Below are 23293 nucleotides of genomic sequence, written 5' to 3' on the forward strand. Positions count from 1 at the left end.
GAGAGAGAGAGAGAGAGAGAGAGAGAGAGAGAGAGAGAGAGAGGCCCCTCCTCCAGATGACATCAGTGCTCTATTGAAGCTAGAGGCAAACACAACTCCACATTTGTATTGAGATCTACCCGTGCACCTACGTCCTTGCACAGCCTACAGATTGTGTATGTGTGTGAGGGGCACCAGTAAACATAGCAGTGCTGCTAAAGATAAACTCCAACTATAACTATAGTCTTGAGAGTGAGAGGAGTTTTTTTGGATCTGAATTTAAATCCTCATAGCCTGGACTGGATTATTATTTTTTCCCCTGTTGCGAACCCCAATTTATGAGGATACCTGTTACTTTTCCAATTTTTTTTGGTTGATTATAGAGGTAAGTGTGTTGTTGTTTTTTTTGCTGGTACAATCCTGTTGGGAATGCATCTTTTTCATCTTTTTTTGGATCGTCTTTCTGGCAGAAGGAATTCAAAGTCATGCGGGATCCTCAGGAGTTGCTTGTATCTTAATTAGTTGCCCTCTTTCCCCCCTCGTTTTTCTTTAGTTTTTTAACCCTCGGCTCAGGTGATTTTTTTTCGCTGATGTGGATGTGTCACAGCCGTAGTAACGCTTTAAGCGATGCGATAGTGAGAAAAAAAATATCACGAGCGCACTTTTCATTCAAATAATCAAATAGAGCTGTTAGTTTACGCACTGCAAGTCATTCTGCTCAGCTCGGCAGATAAAAAAAAAATCCTACTTAAACACATTATTCGTCTATCTCGTCATCTGAAGTCCCTCTCGTGCCTGCAACTTGCTGCTTCGGTCCTGTGCTGCGTCCCCCACAAACACCACATCTCTGTCTTTCTCTCCCGTTTTTCTGTCCGTACACATACATTTTGTGTCGTGACACTCTAAATTTGCTTCTCGATCACATTCACACTCCGCCTCACATTAGTAACATGGTTTTAAAAAAAAAGCACTTAAGAGAGCAACAGGGGCGTTTAAAATCTTTCTGTTCCTTATTTCATTTCAGCTTCTCGTTTTCCTTCAAACCAGTGGGGAAATAAACAGTGTTGAATACGCAAACTTGATAGGATTAGAGGGGCTGTGAGATTTAGTCTCGGCGTCGCAGCTCGAGAAGACACCCCGGTGTGCATCTGAAATTGCAGTGCAGATCCCGCGGAGTTGGACATGAAGGGGCAGCTAAAGAAACTCCGCTAAATGCGTCTCCAGCGTCACTGTCTGGACGCCTCGGATCACTTCTATTCATGCCCTTCTCCATTGAAATGTACTGTGTGCAACTGTAAGCTTGTCTGCAGATAATACGGACCCCCCCACCCCCACCCCCCCCTAAAAAAACACCATACGTTGTGAGATCTTTAGGGCGCAGTCATGAAGGTCCCCAGAAAATGCACAAAATCAAATCCATGGAAGTTTCGCACATAAGCAGCGGCTCATTTATACATAGCATACTGTAATGTTACATTAACGATGCCTCAAAACCAATAATTTGACAGATGTGTGCAGTGGCAGCTCTATTATGACTGGCGTATTAATAGGCATCCAGGAATAAACGCGGTTTACAGTAAGATAATACCTCCTGATCATATGAACGACTGGCACTCTAATGTCAGTGTATGGTGCTAATGAATCAAATACCCTGTTCTTTCTCCCTCCATCCAAACCTGATATTTATCCTATTATATCCATGCAATAAAGTGAGCGCCTTAAATTGTCATGCACTGTATTAAGCTGGGAGTATTATTGGCAACACCAGGGCAGGGACAGTTGTTAATCCAATTTAACATAGCCTTTTATCTTCATGAGACATAAGGTCATCCAGGCTTTAAACAAAAACATGATGTATAGATATAGATATAGATACGTTCCCCAGTGTATATATTTAGGCCTAAAGCCTGATTATCGTAAATCACTATGTATTGGTATCCAAACTCAACTTTAATTGTCAGGCAGTGTAATGTTAGCTCTTTGTCTCTTAAACAGGCAGAACAACAAAGAAATAAAAAGCCTGTTAATAGCAGACAGGAGGACAGACCCAATTGTCTTCACTGATGACTGCCTCAGGCAAAAGTCCCCAGTCATTTGCTTTCGGAGGGAATTCACACTGCAGATTAAAAACAAACCAGGTCACTACAGACAGAATCTTCTATTGCCAGAAAAGTAAAAGCATAAAATATGGATGACTGTGTTAGGGAAAAAAAGTAATAATAAGACTTTCATAACTACCAAGACATTATTTCAGATTCGACACTGGACTCCGAGAAGCCCTAATTCTGTTCTTTTCATAATTTATTAAATCGCTGACATGTCTCTTTTGCCATCTTTTCCAAGCTATAAAAATCGAATCATTTTAAATTGGTTCCTCAAAGTGAAGCTGTAAACATGGCTGCAAAGCATAAATACTGCAGGAAAAAAAAAACATTGCGATCGCTATGACTCAGGAAAAACTAGATGGGCGAGTAGGGAGGTTAACAAATCCCTGTATTGTAGGTAGGTGTCTGGCCTGTGCTGAGATGGGCTCCTATGAGCAGCTTAAACTTAGGTATTCAGTGTTTTGCTGTTTACTTGTCACATATAGAGACACACACACACATTTCATCTTGCAGTGCCTACCACCCCCATGTGGGGAAAAAACCACTGCAGCTGCTACAGATCTCTCCTTTCAGGCTGTTACAAAAGAGAGACCCCCGCCTGTCCCAGGCCTCTCTTGTGCTCTTAATGGGCCAGCAAAAGTATCATCTGGTCAGCCCATCTAAAGACAGCGCCAGGAGGCCACATACCAAATCTGTTGAACTATCACAGCTTTTTACCCATTTTCTCTCCGGCTTTAACGTGTCCTGTGTCTGTGAATTCAGAAGTGACCATGAATGTTTCGTTGTGTCTCGGCACCACAGCAGGCCGCTGCCTGGTGTCTTGACATAGAACTTACTAATATGTAAATCAATTGCAGGCACATGGGACACAAAAACAGATAAAGACTCGCCCTCGGTTAAAAGCAGAAAATCATGAAACAAAATATTTGAACACAATACTGTTGTTTTTATCTGACCCACTGAATCGTAAAAAAAAATAAAAATCAAGACCAAAATCTTATATATATATATATATATATATATATATATATATATATATATATATATATATATATATATATAAAAGCCACAAAAGCAATATTGTCTGCAATCAATCATATTTCAAAACTATATTATGAATTAGAATAAATAATCAACAGCAGATACAAACAACATTGATTTCCCAATGGAGAGCTCTACTGTGGTTCAAAATTAATTTCAGGGCTCATGAATAATTTAACAGTCAGCCATTACTACTTCTACGGCTCCCCCCCTCAAAATGCAGCCTATGTAATATTATTCTGTATTTTACGGAACTAAAAGTCATTATAATCTGCAATACTTTTGACAGGCATGAAATTGTTTCTATTTGAGGTTTGCCAAAGCCTTTCTTGTGCAGTGTATGACTAGAGGGCACAAAGTCTTGGGCTCTGTTATTGCAGACTAATGTGCATTTATGCATGTTGAGCTCACAATGGCTATCAGTGTCCAGCTTTGTGTGAGCCTCCCACGCTCTGCACTGAAAGGTAACTAGCTGTACACACACACACGCACACACACAATTTTACCAGGATGCTCAATTTAACTTTGCCAGTTCAGATTAAATGAAGCAGAAGCCACTTTGACTGAAAGAGAAATCTCCTGTTGGCCGGCGGAGCCTATTAGAACGATGGAGAAAGACATCCATCACTAAAAATGTTAAACTCAGCCTCCGTTGCCCTCAAAATGATTGTGTGCACATGAACAAAGCATGTGTGTGCGTGCTGATGCGTACATTTTCGTGGGTATCCGTTATTAGTAAATGCATTATATGGGCTTGTAAAATAGACTGTGTTAAGCAGAGGCATTTCTAAATTGCCCGAATAAAATGTTTTAATACCTAAACCCCCTCTGTTGAGGCTACAAGGTCCACATGCTTGCCTTGTAGCGAACAATGGAGAGAGGCCACTCTCCTGAAATCCGATGAGCATGGAAAAAGAAAAGGGGGAAAAAACAGCCAAGCATCCAGGCCTGAGTGGGCTCCTCGTAAAGTAAACGTGATGTGCTTGGTTCAAGGCAGACATCTGATAAATCACCATCAATATAACGTCACACTGAGGCCTGTTTTGCTTTTGCTTTTTCTGATGTTATTTACACCAGTGTCCATAAATGAATTCTTGTGTCCCTTGCCCCCTGCAGCAGACACTGAGTCAGATTTTGTGATCTCAGCAGATAACAGAGTTGTAGTGGCCACAGAAAGGCAACATCAAATATCATATATGTGGCTATTTATGCAGAGAATCATCCCGTCTCACGTCCTTAAAAGCCTATTATTCCAAGTGCAGAGAGGTCTTGCTGGGTTTTTGTGATAAGATAGAAACGCAGAGACAATTACTTTCTTTTATGTAATGCGAAGAATTCAAGGATTCAAATCAAGACTACACACTTAACAATATTCAGAGGATGGAGAACTTTACAAAATGAGGTGAAAAGGGCTATTTAAAATTGAAATAGCTTGACTAAGTGCTGCATTAAAAGTTCATTCCAACAGACAGACAGCACATATCCCTCTATCATCCCGCCATTTTCTAAAACTCCATTACTGAATTTCATCTTTTTTTTTCTCTCCTTTGTCAGACTCCTTTATTGCAGAAGTTAGTAGAGGTCACATCTGGTGCTTTTCCCCCGGACTCTAATCTACAACTAATGTAATACTGGACTAAGGGGCTGTGTTTAGATGGAACAGAAGGAAGGGGGGGGTGTTATTATTAGACAGCATCTCAGGAGTTGTAATCGAGTTTCAAGCCTCTCAATTCCCTAATCTTCTCCTTGTCATGGGCTACAACTGTTAAATGGCCGGGCCCCTTGTTCCTAATTTACCTTTACATGTTTTACAGCAAACGCTGGCTGCCAGCAGGTCACAGGAATGGTAACATATAAGGGCGCAAAGCTATTGTGTTGTCAGAGGACATACATAACATTTTCTTTGGCAAAGGAAATTCTATTTTTACAAACAGAAACAGTATTCATAGAGGATGGGGTAGGGGGAAGAGGTCACAGAGAGTAGCTGGGAGTGACAGGGATGGATACGTCCTCTTTTCCAGACAAAAAGTCAAATGGGCCTCATTTGTCATAGGCGCTTTTTAACAATACAAGTAATTCAGTGAGCATCAGCTGGATCCATGTTTCCTCTCCTGTGTGGAATCTGGACTAGTCATGTTCGTAACTAGCAGACTGCTTTTTCTTTTTTTTTTCTTTTTTTAAAATCGCAGGACTAGTTTTCTGGTAATGAACTGGACTCAAAGGGGGCCCAGGGACTCCACCCTCAGCCATTGTGTTCGGGGTCTAGATCACTGTTGTCTTTCGTATGCACACACATTCTTTCTTGTATCACCATAGAACAGAAATGTGGTCTTTAAGAGTAATGGGCTGTAAAAGGTCAACAGGCTAAATCATAAACTAGAAGAAAGGGGTATTTCTAAATAAAAATTCACAATGTAAGGAAGGTCAAAGATCAGTATCAAACATATTCCTAAACCTAATCTGATTTCCTCAGCATCAACATCGAGTTCACTTGAGGTTTCAGAGTGATATCCTTATTTTTTTTTATCAGACTTAAAGAAGAAAATAATGAAAAAATGAGGTATAACTAACACAAATATGCAAAATAAATGTATTATCAATCCTGTAAGATTACTGTCTTGTTGCCTGATACTGTAAACATTATTTTGCACTGTCTAAATGTGGGCACTAAATATGTTTTTCTCTGGTTATTTTTCAGCATCCCAGGTGTGAGGAGTGCACAGTATGAGTCGAGCTGCAGATGCGTGAGGGAGGCTGGGCCCAGAAGGATAAGCACCCTGCCCTGTTTTGCTCCTTAGAGGAAAGGAGAACATTGGTTATCTGCTTCGGGAAAAGGGACCAGAGCCCTGGATTAATGTGTACACAAGCTCGACAAGGGAGCAGAGGATTCTGGGTTACCTGAAGACCTGGAGTACACAAGTGAACAGGCCGACATTGAGCCTGTGGCACAGGGGATTGGCATGGCTCAGACCAGCTTTGTGTCAACTCATCATGCCTGCTGGGCTTGATTGCAGAAAGGAGCCTTTGCTAAAGCTCGCCCCGTCCTACACGCGGAGCACTATACAACACCCCAAAAATCTCGTTTGCAGTTATGGCTGTTGAGCTCAGCAGCCATTAGGATTTTTTTAATATTACCTGAGAGCGCGTGTTTTGTCAGTGAGAGGGGGATACTTTTTCCTCAGGCTTATCTGCCATGGTAAAGGCATTGAAAGCATGAGCCTCTGACTACACAGAGGAGGTCATCGTCCAAACAAGGATCAGCTCAGCAAACACTGACCAGGTCAGGATATCACCAGAAACCTCTCGGACAAACTTTTCCTTTGAGAAAGGATAAAAGCAAATTCAAGAGGAAATCTTGATTGGATTTTTTGGCGGCTGGAAAGGATTAACCACATCGTATAAATCAGGTATGACAAATACGGATGGCTTTGCTTCTTTCCACTTCACTGACTAGACCACAATTTCTAATGAGACGTGCAGGAAGAGAGGTCATGGCAGGAATGCATAATTAAAGCAATAAATCAGTATTAGCCTAATTAAAAGGGGAACTAAACATCCATGATGAAAAAAGAGACCCTCTGCTTTTCACTTTGGTTTTGTTAATTTCAAGGCTACTTGTTGTACATTTATGAATTGTGAAATTTTATACCTTCTTTTTTTAATAAGATTGATTTACTTAATTAGGTACGTTTTAAACACATCACAGCTACAACAAAGATCATTAACAGCACTGTGGGAGGATAAATGAGGCTTACAAATTTCATCTTGTAACCTCAGAAAAACAAGTCCCTCTTAGATCTCAACGTGCTGAAGACCTCTCAAACCTCTTTTCTGTGAGGAGAAACATTTTTCCCCTACCTTGTAAGAGGCCAGTTAAACCACAGAATTTGAATAGTGAAAGGCATGGGTAATGATCTAACAGGACTTAAGAGTATGTCGGTTCCACACCAGTTCATCAACAAAGCCTGACTTTGTTCACTCTCGTGGCCTGTAGCGATGAAAGGCAGCCTTGAGATACAGAAATGTGTAAAACAACTAGGGAGAGCTATTAAATTTCACAAGTCGGGTCCAAAAAGCAGTCACACAGAGATTCAATTCACAAAACTCTGAAGTTGGAACATTTCTTAAAAAGCAGTTCAGTTTCTAATGCAGGTTACTTTTTGAACTTTTAATCCTAGAAATCTATAGGTGACATTAAGACAGTTCTGAAGAAAACAGATTATTGCAGGGGAAGAACTGTTTCATTTTATTTTTACTGTCTGGCAATCCTAATAATCAATTCACATGAATTTAATAGGAGGATTTTAAACTGATTCTTTCAGCAGTTATTTAATCTAGAAAGTGCTGCAGGCAGCATTTCAAACACCCAGCAATTATGAGAACAGGAATTTGGCTCTCCTTTAAAGGCCTTGTGCATTAAATGTACCCTTGTGTCTTCTCCCCAGGGGCCCTTGAGTGATTAGACTGCCAGGCAACACAGCTTCAAGATGGTGCGTCAATGCAAGGCCTTTATCCTCTTCCTCACCCGGGTTGGGCTGCTGCTGGGTCTTGCTAACCCCCTAGTGACCTCCGCCTCATGTCCCTCAGCCTGCCGCTGTGATGGGACCTTCATCTACTGCAATGACCGTGGCCTGACTTCCATCCCAACTGGTATACCCCAGGATGCTACAGTGCTCTTTCTGCAAAACAATCGCATCAAGAGTTCGGGCATTCCTGCAGAGCTCCGCAGGCTGACATATGTGGAGAAGATCTACCTTTACTGCAACAATCTCGATGAGTTCCCCACAAATCTTCCTCTTGGGCTGAAAGAGCTCCACCTTCAGGAGAACAATGTTCGGATGATTACCCATGCCTCTTTAGCTCAGATTCCCTACATTGAGGAACTACACCTGGATGATAACTCTGTATCCGCAGTCAGCATAGAGGAGGGGGCCTTCAGGGACAGTAATCACCTCAGACTGCTATTTCTCTCCCGAAACCACCTAAGTACCATCCCTTTAGGCCTACCCATGAGCATTGAGGAGCTGCGCTTTGATGACAACCGCATTTCCTCCATCTCAGAGCAGTCGCTGCAAGATCTCATCAACCTGAAGCGACTAATCCTGGATGGTAACCTGCTTAACAACCGTGGGATTGGGGAGATGGCTCTCATCAACCTGATCAACCTGACTGAGCTTTCACTAGTGAGGAACTCGTTGACAATGCCGCCAGCCAACTTGCCCGGCAACAGTTTGGAGAAGCTGCAGCTACAAGATAATCACATTAATCGAGTCCCGCCTGGGGCATTTGCCTTCCTTAGGCAGCTGTATCGCCTGGACCTGTCTGGCAACAACCTGAGCAGCCTCCCACAGGGTGTATTTGAAGATCTGGACAATCTCACACAGCTCCTGCTACGCAACAACCCCTGGCAATGCACTTGCAAGATGAAATGGGTGCGAGACTGGCTGCGGTCGCTGCCGGCTAAGGTGAATGTACGTGGCTTCATGTGCCAAGGTCCTGATAAGGTCAAAGGCATGGCAATTAAAGACCTAACTACAGACATGTTTGACTGCACGGATTCAGAACTCAACCCCACGTATGAAACAAGCACAGTCTCCAACACTTTACGCCCCACACAGCCGCAGTGGCCCTCGTTTGTGACTAAAAGACCTGTGGTAAAAGGGCCTGACGTTGGTAAGAATTACCACAGCACTACCACCTCTTCGGGCAGAAAGATCATCACCATCAGTGTGAAGTCAAGTAGTGCTGATGCAATACACATATCATGGAGGGTGTCGCAGCCCATGACTGCCCTGCGGCTCAGCTGGCTAAAGCTGGGACACAGCCCTGCCTTTGGCTCCATCACTGAGACCATTGTGCAGGGGGAGAGGAAGGAGTACCTGCTCACAGCGCTGGAGCCAGAGTCTTCCTATAGGATATGCATGGTTCCCATGGAGACTAGCAACATTTACCTGTCAGATGAGACCCCTGTTTGCATCGAGACTGAGACTGGTTCTCATAAATCATACAACCCAACTACGACTCTAAACAGAGAGCAGGAGAAGGAGCCTTACAAAAATTCCAGTCTGCCTTTGGCTGCTATCATTGGAGGGGCTGTGGCTCTTTTGGCAATAATCATGTTGGCACTGGTGTGTTGGTATGTCCACAGGAACGGTTCACTTTTTTCCAGGAACTGCACCTACAACAAAGGCCGTCGGAGAAAGGATGACTATGCTGAGGCCGGCACTAAGAAGGACACCTCCATCCTAGAAATACGAGAGACTTCTTTTCAAATGATTCCTATAAATCACCTGCCTGTATCCAAGGAGGAGTTTGTGATACACACGATTTTCCCACCTAATGGCCTGACTTTATACAAAAGCCCACACACCGACAACAGTATTAACAACAGGAGCTACAGAGACAGTGGAATACCAGATTCAGATCATTCCCATTCATGATATTGCGCATGGCCATTCACGGAGTGCGTGACATAAACAGAGTGGCAAGACTTTTACAAAACACTGGATCTATAAGACTAAGGAAGCAATGTTCTGTACATTTGCCATATAATTTATATTTAAGGACATTTTATGAGGACGGAAGAACGTTCCAGTTGCAGGCCATCACTGAACCATCAGTGGGTATTGTAACTAACTGCAATTCTATATTTTAGGAATTTGTAGTAATTTGTACTGTATTACCTTTGCTTAAGGTTATCGACCAACTAAAAGAAACTCTGTGTTCTACTGAGATATGATGACTTGTCAACTGTGAAAGTGGGTTTTCATTGCTGTGTTGAACAATCAGACCTTAGAAAACCTTGTAGTATAAGCACAGGTCATTCTTTTAACTTTGTGGCTGTCTGACAAACAAAACAAACAAAAAGGCAAAAAAAAAAGACATGAAGTAAACTAAGGCACAGCTGATCAACTAATTCGCAAAGCAGGTATGTTGCCCTCCGAAAGAGTGAGCAGTCAGTAGCTGTTTCCTCATTATAAGGACCAAGAGTCTTGCTCTAGTATTCACCTGATATGGAGTATGAATAACTAAAGATGAGGTGCCATGCTTTATTTCTCTGCTTTGTTCAGTGTGTAATTTTTCTTTCTGTTTTGCAAGAAGAGGAAACACAGCAAAGCGGCCCGAGCAGGGTTCCAGTGTTTCTAATAGGATTGTAGACCACAGCACAGGGCAGATAAAGCACACCGACCTTAAGGAGCTCTCTGCTCCTCAAAACATTAAGGCTGGACAGGCTGACACAGAGGACCCCCCACTATCTCTATTTGTACAAGCCAACAATGGCCAAACGACAATGGCGGCATTCTTTAGTACCATGTACCATACGTCATTCTAGTCACCAGGCCAAAAAGACAAAACATGTTGGCTTTCATTAGAATTACCACAGTGTCAGCAACTCCTTGTTATGAGTATTATTTTGTATTATTTTCCAACTGAACACACTATTATGTTTCCACAATTTGAAGTTAACTGTTCTTAACAATTGAAAACCAAAGTGCATTGTATGCCCTTTGGCCAGTCTTGTATGTGCCTTGATCCAATGCTTCTTGTATTTAGCTTTTTAAGAAACCAGTGACTTTTTTCATACACACTTGAATATGAAAAATATTGGTCATATTACAGAATAAAAGTGGACAAAAATAACTTTGCTCGTTCTTACCTTGAGTACACCAAATCCCACTCAAAATACTTTTCATTGTTCTGTTAAATCACGATTATCCCATCATGCTTTGCTGTGATTGCTCAATTTATTTTGTTCTACTCAAGAGAATTATATCTTTGTAAAATGTGAACTGCCCTGGAGTAAAAAAAAAAGAAGGCTACAGGGGAGCTGTTTTATTCATTCATATCTCATCTTACTGTCTAGAGCGCACAGTCTTAAAATGCTTGGAGATGAAAAATATAACTTACTGCATTTTTATCCTTCACAACGATCCAAACTGAGGCATTAGCTCATAGCACTATGACCACATTCTCCCCTTCCAAGACACAGTGAACTCTTTAACAATAACCAAGATACTGTTCTTGAAACCCAGTTTTCCACTCCATGGGCAGTCTGCAGAGCAACATCTGCTTGAGGCTGCTGTTGTTCTTTCGTGTGGTGAAGCCATGTGTGACTTATCCGATTGGCCAGAGAGAGAAATGTCACAGTAGAGTAGAAATAGGCTGTGGAGAGATTGGACTCAGGGGTTTGATGAACCTCCAAGGCACCAGGGCAACACAAAACTAATGACGTGGCACCATATGGAGGGTAGTACAGGCAGACCCTGATGGGGATGCCCGTCCCTGCAGAGGACAGAGTATATATACACTGTTCTAGGCTCCAAGCAGCACACTTAATGACATGGTTGCAGCTCACCCGGGCAAGGGCCCATGAAAAGGTACACATGCAAAAGCAGTAAAATAGTCTATTAGTCCATTTTACAAATGCATCCAACGGACCATCTTGTGTAAGCTAACATAAAGTTAATGCATTTCGGATTATACTCACTAGACTGGAGCACTGACCGTACTCCTACACAAAAGCACATAAGTATTCAGTGTGCATCACAAAAAATGTCGCGTCCCCACATTCACACACCCACAAGCTCTTAACACAGGGAAAGCTTTAATTACAGTTAGAGGAGCCGCTAAAAGCTGCACACGCTATCCAAACCTTAAGTATACACTAACCCTGCCCTTTACACTAAATATATATCACATTAACTTGGAATTAAAGTAAACATCCAGTCTACTTTAAGAAAACTGAATAGTAATAGTTTCCATGTGAAGGCTGTCAATAGTTAGCCTTAGTCCTATCTTACTTTCGTAATGAAAAAGAAAACATGATAAAACCTTGTTAGTCATTTTTATTATTTAATGCCAAAGTGAGCAAAGCATCATTGTCAGAAATGACATTAATCACACGTTTTATGGTGGCCTTCTACAGAAACATAAAAAACAAAACTTGGTACAATCTGCTTTTAGGTAAATTAAACTCAACAAGAAAGACTAACAGTTTTCTCATTGCTATTATCGGCCAAGCAGAAAGCAGATCTCAGCTGGCTTCACAGCATCAGCCTCTCGCTGATGAATGAGGTGGCTCAACAAATGTTGAGAAATGGAAAAGTGAGCAGGGTGTCCATATGTTTATTAATTGCAAGAACCTCTCAAAATGTTTCAAGATTTAGTTTTGAGCCAGAATGGCTACAAAAAAAAATAGCGTATCAATGAGATCACTGCATTTTCTTTCACTGGAACAGCAATCTTTTATGTGTTATTGACGAGCTTTGGGAAGTTAATCACTTGCGGGGGTTTGTAGTGACTAAAGTATGCTGACCACATAAGGCTCTGAGAATAAGCAAGCCACTCTCACATTTTTCTCACCTGTGTGATAAATTACAGTTTAGCCAAATAGTGAAAGGAGCATGCTATTGTTGTGACTTTCACTGAAAATAATAGATTAACCGGAGCAGCTTTGTGCAGTTTGGCTGACCCAAGTATGAGGCAAAATTGATGAACCAGACTTCTGATGACCCCGTGTGACCTCACTTATCACTCATGACCCTTGACCCATCTGTCCTTTTAAACTGTTCCTTAATCACTCTCATGTTCTCACTGAGGTCAGACAAGTCTTCAAACAACACAAGATGCCACATGCATTTGTCTCCTGTGTGACACACACAGCACCTAATTATGTTTGTCTTTTATGTAACCCAGAGATTAAAACTAATGGTGGCAGCTGCACTGTCTGCTCCAGGCCTATTGTAATGTACTGGTCAGGCGGTCGGTCACATTTGCATTCCTATAGATCCTCGTATCAAAGTGCCCCTGGATGACCTCACCATTGCCCATAGCCGGGTATGGTTCGTCTCCGTCAGCACCATTAGTAGCATCAAAAAAAGCTCATGCCATGTGACCCTTTGACTGATTAGAGGTCGGTGAGGTAAGGTCAGACTCAGTTCAACGATCTCAAGAGATGAAAAATGGATGCATATTAGTGCCCGCAAAACATAGCCAGTCATCAGGGACTCTGATAGGAAACCTGTCCACCATAAGGATGCTCTGCTCGGGAGAGACCCCCCTGGCATTCATTACAGGGCATTCTAAACAGGGACGCCAGAAATGATGGGAGAAAACACTACGAAGAAAAGGCCAGGTGTTTCGCTAATGGCTTAATTACTCTCAGAATCACACAAAGGCTCACAGCATAAGGTTAAACCAATGAGTTAATACAGAAAGGACCAATTGGCGCTTTTGATTTGGTTCAAAGAAAACAGGAAATTGTACAAATAAGAGAAATTGCTTGGATTTGGCACGCATTTAACAATTAGATAAACAGCAATGTGTCAGAGTTATTGAATTCTTATGGTTAAATACTCTGCACATGGGACTCCCTAAAAACGTTGTATTTCACCCGGGGGCGGAGCCTGACTTCCTGCATCACATTAAGTGCTGTATGCCTGATGAGCATTTCGTTGGCTCACATTGGGTTGTCTCATCACTTTTTGGATAAAATAGCCGAGAGAAATGTACCCTAAACACTTGTTTATTTCTCTAATCTTTTCCTTGACCCCAAGATTTAATTTACAGGAGACCTCGTGCCTAACTGTCACTTCAAACAGAGATGATTCTTCATTTTTTATGGTCATTCATTTATAAAAGAAAAAATACACTTAGATATCTGCTCCTTGTACTGCTGGCACGGCTGCAACATGACCGCAACAGATTTTCATTTTCATTACTTTTACCTCGCTGCTGATAAATTCTCAAATTGACCATCATAACATTATAATAGAAAATATGTACAATTAGTACTAAAATATATTGATATTCAGATGAACTTAATTATGTCCAACAACAAAAATCTACTAAGATGGGAGGTCGGGATTCTGATATCAATGTAATATCTTGATACCCGGTTTAAACGGGCTTACAAGGCAGACTATTAATTTCTATGTACATAAGTGTAAGACCAAATATACGAATTTTAGAAAAACATTAATAATATATTCTGTATGCCATCATACTAAAAATAAGATAATCCTTTACTGATCCCCAGAGGGGAAATTCAAAAATACATCAAGACATACATCAAGTAAATCTCATATATGATCTCATATTGTATGTGTGTATTATTCAGTTTAGTCTGCCTGATTTTCTAAGCTTTAGAAATTAAACTACCCCATACTTTGACACTAACTCAGAATTCATATTTTTATCAAACCAAAATGATTAAGGATTTTGTTTGTAAATTCTTACAAAGGTGCACATAGGTTATCATTTAAAGTATGTGTGTGCTCTCACGGGCTGAGACAGTTACAGAGCTCGATGAAGCATGCACTGCAGTGTCCTGCTCCTGCAAAACCATGCCCATCCAGATGAAATATTAAAGTTTTTAGTGAGTCCCCAGTTCACACACTATTTAACTATCATAATGTAGACGAAAAAAAAAGAAAACGTGTTCTAAAAAGGGTTTACCACAGAGTAAGAGCCCTTTGGTTTTAAACTAAAAAAAGTGCTTCATTAACGCATAGACTAGTATGCCAAAAACGACCACACATTCAAAACAAAAATAAAAGGGGCGCTTGCTGTTCCCTCACATCCTGCTGCACACAGCTTGCACATCAAACAGACCCATGATTTAATGGCCTTGTGCGGAGTGGTGGTGAGGTCAGAAGCCAAACCGAGGCTCAGGGGCCTCCCACAAAGTCTGCACTTTTGCCAGTGTATTAAATCTGCACATACTGTGTGTGTTCATGTGTGCAAGGGATAAAAAAAAAAGAAAAAAGAAAGTGAATGTTGATGCTCTGATGTGAAGTAATTGCTCTTTATGTTTATCCTCTGGCACACATTTTATGGTCACATACATCTTGATCAAATTCCATTTTTTATTCAAGTGTGCTGAAATGCAAACATGCTTGTGGACATCTAACTGTGGTCCCAGAGATTCATGCTAATGAGCGTGTTTGATGGAAGTGCAGATTGGGGAGGGATTGTCAAAGACTCAAAAAATCTTGTGACTGTCATTTGACTTTTCCTGTACATTCTGCAGAGAACTAAAGGAGGTGGAAACTGACAGCCTGAGTCTTAAACAAAAGGGACAGGATGTTTTTGATATTCAAGTCATTTTCATCACTCAGTCATGATTACATCTGACAATGAGACGCTCATGCTAACCCATGCAAATGTCTGCATGAGTGAGCGTGCTTTGTCTATGTGTAATTATGACTGTTTTAGCAGTTGTGACTACTTGCCTTTTCATCTGAACCTTTGCATGTTGTTCACACATCTAATTAACACAAACAGACAATCACACTGATTGATATGCGTACAAGCAGAATAACCTAAAGCCATCGCCTCCCTGCTTCACAGCCGTCCCAAGACTGTCATGTGACTTTGTCGCTCTCAGTCACAGGCACAGTCTGTTCTAGCTGTAAAAGAGCGGAGGCGAAAACAGTGTGTCCGGTGAGAGACTTGTCAGTGTGAGTGATGTGCGCCTGTGTGGGGGTATTGTCCCCTCCACTCTGTCTCTGACCAGCCCCTCCCCATCCTGCGGGCCAAGACCCTCTCCATCTCTTCACATTACTCAGTGACCTGAAACCACGGGGCCAAAAAACCTAACCAGCTCCTCCGTCTTCTTAATGAATCCAATTTTTTGCCTGAGAGCACAAGGCGTGCACATACATCCATCGCAACTCTAAATTATCTGACATTAATGCAAATTAACAAGAGCCACCGCCATCAAGACTGTGCACCCCACAATGGCGGACAATGACAGCACATCTATATCACTGTATGAAGACAGCAACTTATTCTATAACCCCAAAAATCCAGTCAATAACCTCATTTAAAACAGGCTATAACCAAAACAAAAGCACAGGGGCTGATTGGTGTCTGTGCCATTACACTATGAATTATACACAATATGTTATGAAAATATCCATATAATTGACTCTGTTCTATGGCAGCCATTAATTCCTGTCCTCCATTAAGTGGTTTAAATGATCTAGTAAGAGGCCATACATCTCCTGATGCCCTTTATGAGATCAACACCACGTCCCCCTTAGAACTTAATCGACCCTCAGTCCCATTTGTCCATGAAGTCTGATGCAGGGGAATAATTATTTCATTCCAAAAGGTTTCTAGGGGTCCAACTTGTCCATTACCCCCCCAGTAGATCTGCAGCGGGGGGCCAACGCTTCTCTTCGATCCATTCTCTTCTCTCATTTATGTTAAGCCAGCTTTAAATGTCAGTACAGTATTTGCATGCCAATGTGCATCTGTCTGCAGCTCATTATTTTCAGATGTTGACAGCCTAATCGCATGCAAGTTCTGTCCACTTTGCTAACCTAATGCTGGCTACAGTCAAGTCATACTGAACAGCCAGCCAAGGTTTGTATCTGCAGTGTTTGTGTGCAGCTTTCTTGTTCACTCTCAGGAGGGAATACACAGAAAACGCAGCAACCTTGCATAATTAGCTAATCAGTAATGGCAGGAAGCATTGCACGTTGACCATCAAATACTATTGTCTTAACCAAGTCTGCTAAACAATATTGATGTAGTAAGAAGGTCAATGTAAATGATATCAATTACATGCTGAGGCTTCAATTCTTCCACTCAAACGCCTGACTCTCCACAAGATGTTTTGGGGAAGAAGACTGAGCAGGACAGAAGTCTACTTCAGCAGGTCTGATATTACCCTTTTGAAAGTTTGACCTTCAGGCGAGAACTCGGTTCATCTCTCCAGAGAAGTTCATCATCCCCCCCTATTCACTCAGACAGCCGCTCCTCCACACCTCAGCCGGGGACTAACACATAGACATTTGCTCAAGGGTAGCAATGTTTTGGTACTTCTCCAAGAGGTGTAGAATTCAGCGGTGTCAGCATCTTTTAGGATTGTAAATACAACCTGTCACCATTCATCAGGGCACCAGAAGGAGAACACAGACACTTCAAGGCATCATTATTTCGCCGTCCTCAAGCACCTTGACATGAGATCACTGCAGTGCAGCAAAGGGGGTAACATCCCCTGTCCCAGTGTAGGCCAACCACCACAAAGGGTTATTAACTTTTCATGTGAACTTGGTGTACTCGCATATTTTCAGTCGGAGTAACCAAACTCTTGGAGACAGAGTTGGTGGAGCTGACATTGGAGGGTTTAAACACGTGAACGCAGTTAGTGGGCTGTCTCCCGCTTTCAGAAGTGTGGAAAAGTGACAGCGGTGTCATCCTGTAACTTTACAAGTTATGCACACAACGCTGCAGCAGGTTGAGAGACTGCAGTCAGAGAGCCCCCCCACCACACCATCCAAACACACACAGTCAAACACACAGAGAGAAAGTTAAGAGGGAAAAAGTTTGGGGGAGAAGCCACCAATGGGCAGGGCAGGGTGCTGGGATGTGGGATTAATTAAAAGCTGCTGTCACTGTGGTGCGCTGGTGACACGCAGCCACGCGATTACTGAGATCTCTGTGTGAGAGGAATCTGCTCCCACAACTCATTTCCTCCCCATTGAGGGAGGGGGCAAAATGGGCCCGTCTGTTGTACAAAATACCAAGAAAGAAAGAATCATTTTTCATTTCAAGGAATTTGAGAATCCAAAAAGGAAGGAAAGGGAGGGGGTGGGAAAAGAAGGATAAGGAGAAATTCTTTTGTTTTTGAATAAAAGTCTGCTGAATCTATTTCAATCCAGTCATACACTGGCCTGGTGAGAGGGAGAGGTCAACGGATCTAAGCCACTGTAATCCTAAGCTTGCTGCTGCTTAAAACCTGCTCAAGTTAACATGCTGATGTGTGTGACTATAGACACCATGGCACTCACGCAGCTTAAACTAACATCTGGCAATGCTACCATATCTAACTTTCCACTGATTTCTTGGGATGCTTTGTAATCCCTTTGTTGCAAATAGTATACTGAACACAAGAAGTAATCTACTTCTACTAGTCTACTAGTAATGACGAGTCAACATTTTTGAAAATGGATTAATAATGTAAGTCATTTATCAAGTAAAAAGGTCAAATATTCTCTGGTTTAGGTATCTAAAATTTGATGATTTGCTGCTTCTATCAATTTTGTTTTTATCATTACAAAATAATTAAAATAAACAAACAAACAAACAAACAAATGAATCTTTTGGTTTAAGAAACTTGGTCAAACAAAACAAGCAATTTGAAGACATCGCCTTGGTCGGTTTTCCAAAAAAATTAAAAAATCAATAATGGCTAGTTACAGCTAGGGCTGGGCAGTATATGCATCTTATAACAATACTGTGATATGAGTCTAGAGATGGTCTTTGGATATCATAGTGTTGTCTTTTCCTGGTTTTAGTGGCTGCATTACAGGAAAGTGATGTAATTTTCTAAACGTACAGGACTGTCATACTTGTATTTGCCTTTTCCCACTGAGTCATTCCTGATATATTTTTATCAAAAATCTCATTGTGCACAAATTGTCAACCCTAAAATATTGATCAAGGGGTTTGGTCAAATATTGGTATTATCTGGGACATATGCATAAGCAGTCTCTGTTGAGGGTCGATGGTAGGGATGTTTTTTCTTCAAATTGCAATAAAGGAATAAAGATCAAATTGTTAGATTAATCATTAGGACTTATCCCTCTTTCTCAAGTTATTTCCATGTGTGTGTTTTACAGGTGCTAACAAGCAAGCTGTCAAAATGGTTCGTGTAGGTGTAGCATTAGTGTCGAGCATTAAACTCAACTCAACAGTATTTTTTTTTTAACTGATTTTTGAGTAGAAGCAGCACACGATCCCCCTGCAACCAGAGCTTGGCTGCATTGATAATGTTTACAATCTGGAAATCATACTTTACATCCTCTTTAAAGACAGACAGAGCAACCAGCTGACACCTGTATATGCGTCAGCCATATGCGGCGTTGACAGATTCTGGCACTCATATCTTCACCGTCAGAGGATTTAATTGTGGATCCAGTGAATGCATTTATAGAAAGCTTGAAAAGTAAAATGAAAATGTCTTGGGAAATTTTTGAAAGACACCCCACCTGTTCTTAGTGTTGTGAGAGTGAGGCATACAGACAGCGTGTTGAAGTGCTAAAGGTTACACCTGAACCACAGATGTCATTAACAACAATTCTTATTAAAGGTGATATCTACGGTGAAAACAGGATACTGTAGACGAAGTAGATGGAGCTTATTAATTCACACTTCACTCTCACTGTAGAGGACAGATAGATGTGAATAATACACTGTGAAATGTTGGGAGAACAGACAGCATCGACGTTCATGTACATGATCTCGGTTTGGCTTCTGTTTCATCAGGGGAAAACAATCACATTTAAAAATGATATCCTTTTTATTTTTTTTACTGTTCCCCTTTCCACCTAATAAACCAAAGATTGTGCGCACCTCACAAATTAAAGCTCTTCAGGAGTCAGATGAAAATTTAATACAACCAGAAGCTTTTAGGCTACTAATTATTCATCTCCTTTAATATGCAGACATTTCATTTAAACAAAAACTTAGGGAGAAGAGGAAAGTTTCCAGTTTCAGAAAAACACTGCTGGGAATGCTGGCAGGCCCATTCTTCATTTTCTAATTATGCTGGATTATTATTAGCAAGAGACACAACTGACGAAGAAGACGTGCATTGATGGAAGAAGTGCGCTAATGAAATCAGGACATGCCAAGAAGCGCACGCTGAGCAGATGATGTTAATACAGAGGGATTCTACTGTTTGTGGTGCAGAGGCCAACCGAAAGCTTAGCCTGTCTAAGAAAAAATACAAGAATACTGAAATAATGAGGTTTTTTTTTTTTTACTAAGGACAATGCTGAGCTTGAGGCAGATATGCTCTATATACATACATCTGTCCAACATATATTCCTTTTGTTTCAGGCAGAGGCATACGGCCAAATGTTCCCAGATCGGTGCTAATGTGACAAGGGTGATGGCTTTTGTGTAGTCACCAGAAGTTGTCAATGGCACCACGAGCTTGGTCATTAATCACCCAGCCGCCTGGTTGTGTGTATACATGACACGAGGGCAGGGTCGCAATGGAGGGGGGTCGAGCCCTGTAACATGGACTCTTGCCCTAGGAGCCCCAGTGGACTTGAATGAAGAGGTCCCACACAGTCATAGTTACCAGGTCACTAATCAAATTATGTTGATAGCCAGGGATAGCACACAGGACAACAGAATTCATTTAGTATCCCTCACCTCTATTGTCTCTCTGCCTGGGCATCACTGGGGTCTGGGATAAATAAGTAACCCCCTTTTCTTCTCAATTTATTTGAATGCCTTCAAATGAATAATGTGCCTTGTGAGAGAGGCATGAATTAAACAACAATGAGAGGTATCTGCAACTTCTGACGACTAGTTGTCACTGAAAGAAAAACTATGCAAATGCAAATCGTCGGCATGAGACAGATGGTCATAGTTTTGGGCAAATTCACTTAGTCAAGCATAACTAAGGCCTCACATTACAAATATGGCCAAAGAATTATTGGACAACACATTCAAAAAAGGGGATGCTGAGGTGAGACCTGTCCATCCATCACTGGAGGTGATCATTTGGTTATGCGTCCCCTGAGGTGACTAAACACGACAACCTGGCACTATCTCAGACGGGACTATGTGTGTGTCTATGTGGGCGCTCACACGAGTGTATGTCATCCATGCATATACCACAGCCCCGAGGGGATCCACTGGCTTTGCTGTGTAGCATTTTAATTAATCCCGTGATGACAGAGCAGATCTGGCAGGTTATGTATGTCTTAGGGCAGGGGTGAGAGGGTAGCGAGGAGAGAGGAACATGACAGTGGGGTTAATGCCAAACCCACCAAAAGGCAAAACACAGCGAGCAGCAGGTCCACTCTTGGACAGGTGCTCTTTCTGGGGTCACCCGCCAACTCCCTAACCACACAAAGCCACCGTCTGTCACCACAGATCCGACCCGCATGGCCCGAAACGGACAAACACATGGCCTCAGTTGACTCTGGTAAATGTGATGAATTTTTAATGAGTACAATAGAACCAAACATTTACTTATGTTTGAGCCTCTTCTATTACAGGGTAAAAATGTACCGCTTGGTGGTTTGCTTAGATTGCTTGCTCATTTCCCTGACTCCTGGTCTTGTCCTGAGGTGCAGTTAATTTGAGCAGCTTTAATGTGTATTTGACAGAGCGTAGAAGATGTATTATCACCATTGGTTTCTTTGCTTTGTGAAATTTGTCATTTCAATGACCATTTGAGCTCACATTTCACACTAAGTGTGATTTGAATATAAAGTTGGCCTTACATTTACATCATCTAAAGAAATCCTTGAGAAATGCAAATCTTCTTTGAGGGTGATTAATTGAAACCTTTAATGTGGCGGCCATTGTTTCATGCCCTGGAGTGGGCCAGGGTGGGTGACTGCACACGTTGGCGGTGAAACTCAATGTGAGCCGGCTCCTCTGTGCTTAATCACGGCCAGCCAGAATACTAAACACTGTGAAGGTGAACAGTGTGACCACGTCCTGATGAGGAAATGGTATTTCAGAGTCAAAATGAGAGTCGCTTTAATCGATAAGTGCGATAAATGCAGAAGAATTTGTCATGGTGACAAATTTCTCTGCATGGTGAAATGAGAAACTGGGAGGTTGCACAGTACTTACAGACACACTCATAGTAAGGTCAACAGGTACAACAAGACATACTGTACATAAGGACCTATGGAATAATAATAACATACAGTAGTTTTTTTGCCTTCTCTGCATTCAGTTGTGTAATTACAATATAGTGCATGAAAGCCATTGCTATTTTTCTCTTCGGCACACTGGGTACTCAAATGACTAACATCTGCCCCTCCAGCCCCCAAGGCTGCAGTCCGTCTGTCTTTCAGCCTTAGATTAAAATATTCACGGGTCACATCCAATAAATCCAGCGATAATAACAGAAAAATACGTCAATATAATAGAGCACAAGGCAATATTGCCAGAGACTGCCAATCAGCAGAACAAATGGCTAAAGTATTGACTGGATACTCAGCCAAGACAATGGGCCTCATTGGATGCCTGTCATTTAAGAGACAGCAATTAGCAGGTTTAATTCAGATCGCAGAGGCTGCTGAAAAGGAGCAGGGTTCTTCACTTAGCTGTTGTGTAATGAGAGAGACATGGAGGAATGTCTGTGCTAAAGGCATCTTTTGTTGAGGCTCAAGGACTTGAGTTTACAATACAGTCAGAGTGCTTCTTTCATAGGGCCAGCGCACGATCATGGTGGCATTTTAAGCTATGGAAGAATAGAGAGAGGGAGAGACCAAGAAAAAGATCGACAGAAAAGAAAAATAACTGTCAGAGGGGGAAAAAAGACAAAGATTGATAGACTATGAACCATAGAAAAAGACAGCATAAAACCAAATGCTAACTTATGCATAAGTGGCAAGGCCGCAGGGCTAAAACACACAAAAAATATCAAATGTCAATTTGTTTGATACTAACGTTAGGGTTGCAAATGAAATTGTGTTTATTCTCTTTACATCAAACTCCGCCTATACTGGTGGTTCACATAGAATTTATTCAGAAAAGTTGAACGTTTGTATTGTATGTTGTTGCATGGAAAAAGTCACATAATACAACCGACTAAAACAAAGAACAGGACCTCAACAACAAGCAACTCAGTCAGTGGAACTCACTGCATATAAGAATGACAAGCTCTCTTGGTATTTAAAAAAAATAAATTAAGAGCTATCTTTTAAATCTGGTGTTTTAATTTTGAGTAACATTACAGTATTAATTTTTACATTTTAATTACTGGTTTTTACCTTATTTTAACCCTGCTATATATTTTTAGCTCTATTTTATTTATTTTATTTTCATTTTGAACACTCTTAATTATCTCCTTTGTTTATTTTGTTAGCTGTTTTAACATTTTATTGTCTTATTGTTATAATTTTTTTGTCTTGCAAAACTATGTGTAAAGTTTTTTTTGTATTATCCTTTAAATTGTGACTACATCATTTAAATTTTTCTACGTGAAAGAGGTTTGAAGAGGCAATCAATTTTGCAAAGATTTATTATAATATAACAATACTGTTTTACTTAATATTTCTAACAGCTATACAGTTTTCTGCATATAATGTATATATAATATAAGAATGAAATGAGTACTATATCTACCTTGTGGAGTGAAAACCACCAATCTGATAATAATGTGATGCAATTAGCTA

At 41.2% G+C, this 23293-nt stretch overlaps 2 protein-coding genes across 4 annotated transcripts in view; one reads left to right on the forward strand and one right to left on the reverse strand.

The window, feature by feature from the left end:
* Positions 1 to 23293, reverse strand: part of macrod2 (mono-ADP ribosylhydrolase 2) — a 511048-nt gene that overhangs the window by 419102 nt on the left and 68653 nt on the right. The gene's annotated exons all lie outside the window — the stretch shown is intronic.
* On the forward strand, positions 96 to 10766 carry flrt3 (fibronectin leucine rich transmembrane 3). Its single transcript, XM_042501832.2, has 3 exons — positions 96 to 364; positions 5824 to 6532; positions 7571 to 10766. The coding sequence occupies exon 3, from the start codon at positions 7613 to 7615 to the stop codon at positions 9563 to 9565; it is 1953 nt and encodes a 650-aa protein (XP_042357766.1). The 5' UTR covers positions 96 to 364; positions 5824 to 6532; positions 7571 to 7612; the 3' UTR covers positions 9566 to 10766.

This window comes from Plectropomus leopardus, chromosome 13 (genome assembly GCF_026936395.1).
Source record: "Plectropomus leopardus strain MGB_pleo_1.0 chromosome 13, ASM2693639v1, whole genome shotgun sequence".
Lineage (NCBI taxonomy): Eukaryota > Metazoa > Chordata > Actinopteri > Perciformes > Serranidae > Plectropomus > Plectropomus leopardus.